Raw genomic sequence first — 6012 nt, 5'->3', positions numbered from 1 at the left:
CCCGTCCCGCAGCTTCTGGCAACAAACCCGTGAGCAATTATGGAAGTTTTAGCCGCAAAAGAGCTTGCTAATTGCCGAGCATCAGCTGATGATCGCATGCATGTACAGCATTATCTTCTTCGTTGTTGTTTCTGAACCCACCGGTTTCTGAATTGCTGTGTGCGAGGAAAGGAAACTGCTGGATTTTGTGTGCCAACGAAGTAACGAACTAGTGCTGAATTTTCGACGCTGAATACTCCACTTGCGAAATTCAGACGACCATTTCTATTTCGTACTGACAATCTAGGACGCATTCCGGGAAAAGCAGCTGGCTCATGGACAGGCGAAGAAGTGTCAAGGAAACTGCATAAGCTGCAACTGTATCTACTTTACTCAAGACACAATTTGCCGAATTAAATCCACAATTGTTCAGGTACTCCGGGGCAGCACAGCCAACGCCTGACCTAAGCATTTCGCGCCCTCGCGGCGTCATGCCTGCATTTTCCGTGGCGCGCACTGCACCTCAAGTCCTCAATCAAATTGATTATAAGATATTAGGAAAAATTAATCCCAAGTGCATTCAATGTACTCAAAGATTTAGTCTTTGCACACATAAACAAGAGTACATCCCGGCCGACCCGAGCACCATACGCGTCCAGATCCATAAGCCCGACATTTCCATAAGCACCCATAATTATTCCGCGGGATTATCCTCTTCACAGTTGGACCGTCAGCCCGCTGGTGCTTAGTGGCTAAGCAATGGGTGATATTTCGCGGTGTCGCAGCGCATTTCCTCGGCGCGCAATGCAATTGGAATACACTGCTCCGCACAGTCAAGCATTTGGTTTGGATTTTACCACAAGGCTTCTACAGTCTCCGTTAGAAATTTTGCCTCGTCGATAAATCCGCGGATTTACCAGCTACCAGGCCAGGTTACTCACTGCGTAAAAACAGTGCATTTTCACGTGCCGTTTTATGCGTTGTCCACTAGCGGCACGTACGTGGCAGCCAGTGACACTGACAGAGGACAAGGATGGATCGGTCGAGCTCGGCCCGGTGAGAAAAGGATCTCTGTACCATGCGATTTAACCCTCGATTCGACAGCGCAGACCGGCACGCTTTCGCGCCGGAACTCGTCGAACTTTTTCCTGAATTTTGTGTGGCTGCGTATGGACGGCCTCGCTCGTGGTTACTGGTATCTTTCATGGCCACAGTAGAAGGCGAATTCTTGGACGAGTCATCGGCCGCTCGATCGCTCCTGGTCACACACAAAAACAGCGGAGAAAACTGACGCGTACTACTAGTAGTTAGAGCGTACGTACGTAGCACCGGCACCATCACTTCCACCCACCTAACCGGTTCAGCCGTTGAAATCTTCGCCGTCGCGTGTGGATAATCATTGGTGGCAAGTCGTCTCGGTCCATCCACGCCGTCTGGCATGAAAAACTAGCTGGAGAGATCGAAGTAAAAAATTCTGTAAGATTATAGCAGATTAACACCAGATGATTACAGAGAGGAATATTATCCAGGATGCTATCATTAGCGAATCGTTTGGACATGCTCATCCAGAGGGTGAAGTGCTTTAATTTACCGCCGTTGGATCACTGCGGAGCAATTAATCATCATTAAGTAGGGGCTAAGCATGGGGGTGCGGTAAATAAGTGGGTAAAACTCGCCGAGCCCGCGGCACCGGTCCGGCCGCAGGTTGGCTTCCCCCGCACGCCAGTCCGTAGCTATAAAGCCGCCCCCAGACCGCCGCTCCATTCCAGTGTTCTCAAGCCCAAAGCGTCCGATCAATCACAGAAAATCGTCCCTCCATATCTCCCCAGCTCTTCTTCCTCCTCAGCTCCCGTGTCATCTGGTTCTTCTTCCTCAGATAGCGAAGAAGGCTAGTAGATCCGGTCGAGAGGGCGCGGCGATGTCGGACGTGACGGCGGTGATGGATCTGGAGGTGGAGGAGCCGCGGCTCTCGCTCCCGCCGGGCTTCCGGTTTCATCCGACCGACGAGGAGGTGGTCACCCACTACCTCACCCCCAAGGCCGTCAACAACGCCTTCTCCTGCCTCGTGATCGCCGACGTCGACCTCAACAAGACCGAGCCGTGGGATCTCCCCGGTGAGTACTACTACTCCTCCTCGAGGCGAGAGGAGCGTCCGTTCGGTTCGATTTGCAGCTCGCTCATGGCCGGCGGTTCGTTTTGTGCAGGGAAGGCGAAGATGGGGGAGAAGGAGTGGTACTTCTTCGTGCACAAGGATCGCAAGTACCCGACGGGGACGCGCACCAACCGCGCCACGGAGAAGGGGTACTGGAAGGCGACGGGGAAGGACAAGGAGATCTTCCGCGGCAAGGGCCGCGACGCCGTCCTCGTCGGCATGAAGAAGACGCTCGTCTTCTACACCGGCCGAGCGCCCCGCGGGGACAAGACGCCGTACGTGATGCACGAGTACCGCCTCGAGGGCCAGCTCCCCCACCGCCTCCCCCGCTCCGCCAGGGTACGCCCGCCCGCAAGATTCGATTTTGCTTTTCCGTCCACGCCGGTCCGGCCGGCCGGCCGTGTCGATCGATCGGTCTATCGAACCGCCGGAGCGTCCGGAGATGCCGCCGGCTGGACCACGCACGCGGGCGCGCGCGCGCTCACATGTCGCGCTCCGGATTTGTTTCTTGCTTCTTATTTTCCTCGTGTTGTTTTCTCATCCTTGCCTGTTGCGTGCGCGCGTGCAGAACGATTGGGCTGTTTGCCGGGTGTTCGACAAGGACTTGGCGGCGAAGAATGCGCCGCCCCAGACGGCGTCGGCGGCCGTCGGGGTCATGGAGGACCCGTACGCCTTCCTCGACGTTGACGACTTCTTCAACAACCCCGACCTGCCGATGCTCATGGACTCCCCGTCAGGCGCCGACGACTTCGCCGGCGCCTCGAGCTCCACCTCCAGCGCCGCCGTGCCGCTCGAGCCGGACATGGAGCACCTTTCCATCAAGACGGAACCGCCGGTGCCGCAGCAGCAGATGCAGAGCCCCAACTACTTCTTCATGCCGGCGACGACGGCCAACGGCAACCACGGCGGCGGCGCGTACTCGCCCTACCAGGCCATGGGGGAGCAGCAGAGCGCGATCCGCAGGCACTGCAAGCCGGAGGCGGCGTCTTCGTCGGCGCTGCTGAGCCCTTCGCTCGGCTTCGACACCGGGGCGCTCGCCGGCGGGGACACCTCGTTCGTGATACCGTCGTCGCGGTCGTACCTCGATCTGGAGGAGCTGTGCCGGGGCGAGCCTCCCATGGACTACTCCAACATGTGGAAGATCTGATTGAATCCATCCATCTCTCCGATGGACCGGAGCGTCTCAGCTTGCTGGTAGCCATAGACGGTTAATTTGGTTGGTGCTAGCTCTTGGATTGATTAGTTGCTTCATTAACTTTGATTATTAAGGATTGGGTTAATTAGGCGCGCGGCGATGATTCGAGGAGGATCGTCGCGTGTGTTGTTATTGATGCGTGCAAGGCATGTGAGCGAGCGAGTGCTGATTAATCTTAATTAGGGTGTGAGATATCAAACTGCTAGGAGGCATCTGTAGTTTGTTTGTACATATATAGGTACCAGATTGCCGTCATACAGTTCAGTGATTAGGGGGGTGAATTGGAGGGTGAGAGATCATACCGAGACCGAGTTTGATTGATGAATCTGATTGTGTGTTGATGGAAATGAATTATTCCCCTTCTAGATGAATGTTCTATTTATTTGATTGTTGTTTGATCTTATATGTCATGGTTGATTCTGGGGCCATGGGTACTGGACGGTTTTGTGTCCGATGACCGTGTGTTTCCCTATCCAGCATTGATGTGCTTACCAAGCAAAATATACCAAGATTGCTTGAAGATTTTGAAGCGCACAATCACGATGCCATGGTACAACTGTAGTTCTATCCCCTTCCCCTGTTGACGTGGCGGGTTTGATTTTTCTAAATATAGCAAGAATTGGCCGGGATGGTTCTGGCCGTGAGATGTGTTTACCAAGCAAAATATGCTGGAATTGCTTCAAGATTTTAAAGCTCCCAATCACAAAGCCATGGCACAGCGGTTGTTCCAACCCCTCCCCTTCAATTTCCTTGTATAGGCCACGGGTTTGATTTTCCTTAATATAGCAACAAGTGGTCGGGACGGTTCGGAACGGTGACCCGTAGGGGTATAGAACAACCGTGTGAAGCCATTCGAGTGTGTTAGCAAAATCTTCATGTTTGTTTCCACTTCACTTCAAAGCGTAATCATTTCCGTCCGAAAAAACCCTAACCATTTCCATGCTGAAGATTGTGAATACAAATCACGTGCGGTTAGTGACCATGTGGTGTATTTTTTATGGTAAATTCACCCTTCACCACAGGGCTTTCTTCGATTGGGCTTTGTTCTTCATCCGCGGGCGAAAATTTATACTATTGGATTTCTTACAAAATTGTTGGCTCAATTAGATTTTTTTTATGCAAAATATGTTGGCTCAGTTGGATGGGCGTGATTAGTTGTGTTGTGGCGCGGCCTCCGAAGCGGGCTGTCGCGCTCGCGCGCAGGAATCCAACGGTTTCCCGTGCGTGCATGCGTGTACCCAATCATCTCCGTCCGTTCCGAGGCCACGGGCCGCCCGGCCGTCGTCGTCATCGAGCCCACTTGCATGCCCCCGCGCGCGAAAAAGATAAGCCCTAATCAAATCGTTTCCCAGCGGTTAATTGGCCCAATGGGAATGCGGATGCTTCTCGTCGTACTACTTCCTCGGAGACTTGGAGCAATTAAACACCAGTCCTTGCTGCCCGCTAGCTGGCCGTGCGTGCTCCCACGCGCTTCCGCTTTCCGTTCGACAAGAAACCCGATCGACCGACCGATCCCTCGCCGGCCGGACGCCGGGCGCTGCCGTGGATGGATAGGGGCAATGTGCGGGGCACATGCTCGCTAGAGAAACGGCATATTCCGTCCGCCCTCGCGCGCACAGAACGGGATCTTTTTCACCGTGACCTTTTCTTTGCCAGTTGTTGGGTGGGTAGAGAGATGGGCTAGCTTGGCTGGGCGTTGGCGTCTTTATCCGTCTGTCCGCGTCGCCGTCGCCGCCGGATGGATGGCGTCACAGCTTTGGGGTCGGTAGCTTTCCGTTCACACCACATCCGGGCTGCTTTGCGGCGGCGCGCTGTGCCGTCCGCTCCGCTGCGGCGTGCCCGCGCGCGCACCGCCTCGGCCGCGGCCCCGGCCCCGGACCTGGCTGGCCGTGGACGGCCAGCTGCGTCGTACGCGTATCGTCTTCCCCGGCTGTGAGCCTGTGACACGGCGGCGGGCTTTCAGCGGCAGGATTGGAGTGAGCCGGCCCCCCTGACCTGACAAAAGACGCACTGTACCACCCCAAAGATGCAGAGATTAAGAGTTGGATTCAGCCATGAGTAACGGATTTTCTGATCCATGGATCCAATAATTAACGGCTCCACGTGCCATCCTTGTGAAATGACGAGACATTTTTGTCCGGTCCAGCAGGGTACAGATGGGTCGTTGTAGGGAACCGGTGCGTGGCCGGTTGCATACGTGTAGTATGTGTGATCGATCGTCTCTTGTACTTTCTGCGGGGGCCCTACGTTTGCCTGCGTATATCCGGTTTACGACACCGTCAGAGAATATGTAATGGCATGATCCCGATCGCTCGTGAGCCGCGCTATTTGCATGATTAACTCACGCTGTGCGGGACATCACATCCACCGTCGTCTATTAGCGCGGGAACGAGACAAGATCGATAGATCGTCGTGTCATGCGTGCCTACGAATTTGAAGATACGACCCGAGAAATGAACCATGCATGGCCGACGGCTTAGCTATTGGTCGAAGACAGGAGCATGCATGTGGCCAGGTAGCACGCAACACTTCAACACTAATCATTGCAATGTTAATCCTTGTTTTTTGAGAAACCGTTGCAATGTTAATCCTTGTTTTTTGAGAATCCGTTGCAATGTTAATCATGGAGTAAATAAAATTGTGAAGTGATTATTGGTTGATTTGCTTTCGGCAGCACTGTCACTTC

The 6012-nt window shown here is 54.2% G+C and overlaps 1 protein-coding gene across 1 annotated transcript; it reads left to right on the top strand.

Moving 5' to 3' along the window:
* Positions 1–1738: 1738 nt before the first annotated feature.
* On the top strand, positions 1739–3708 carry LOC125535604 (NAC domain-containing protein 92-like). The gene is made up of 3 exons (XM_048698667.1): positions 1739–2093; positions 2184–2470; positions 2700–3708. Exons 1-3 carry the CDS (start codon positions 1898–1900, stop codon positions 3276–3278), a joined length of 1062 nt encoding a protein of 353 aa, XP_048554624.1. The 5' UTR covers positions 1739–1897; the 3' UTR covers positions 3279–3708.
* The last annotated feature ends 2304 nt before the right edge of the window (positions 3709–6012 follow it).

This window comes from Triticum urartu, chromosome 2, assembly GCF_003073215.2.
Source record: "Triticum urartu cultivar G1812 chromosome 2, Tu2.1, whole genome shotgun sequence".
NCBI classification, from domain to species: domain Eukaryota; kingdom Viridiplantae; phylum Streptophyta; class Magnoliopsida; order Poales; family Poaceae; genus Triticum; species Triticum urartu.
Note: the sequence above shows the minus strand (reverse complement) of the source record. Positions and strands in the feature narration are given on the sequence as shown.

Bases quoted from the DNA above. Each gene is read 5' to 3' on its own strand.
- LOC125535604 (XM_048698667.1), top strand. From the start codon at position 1,898: ATGTCGGACGTGACGGCGGTGATGGATCTGGAGGTGGAGGAGCCGCGG. The intron at 2,094-2,183 runs GTGAGTACTACT...CGTTTTGTGCAG, and splicing joins CGAGCCGTGGGATCTCCCCG to GGAAGGCGAAGATGGGGGAG. The intron at 2,471-2,699 runs GTACGCCCGCCC...GCGCGCGTGCAG, and splicing joins GCCTCCCCCGCTCCGCCAGG to AACGATTGGGCTGTTTGCCG.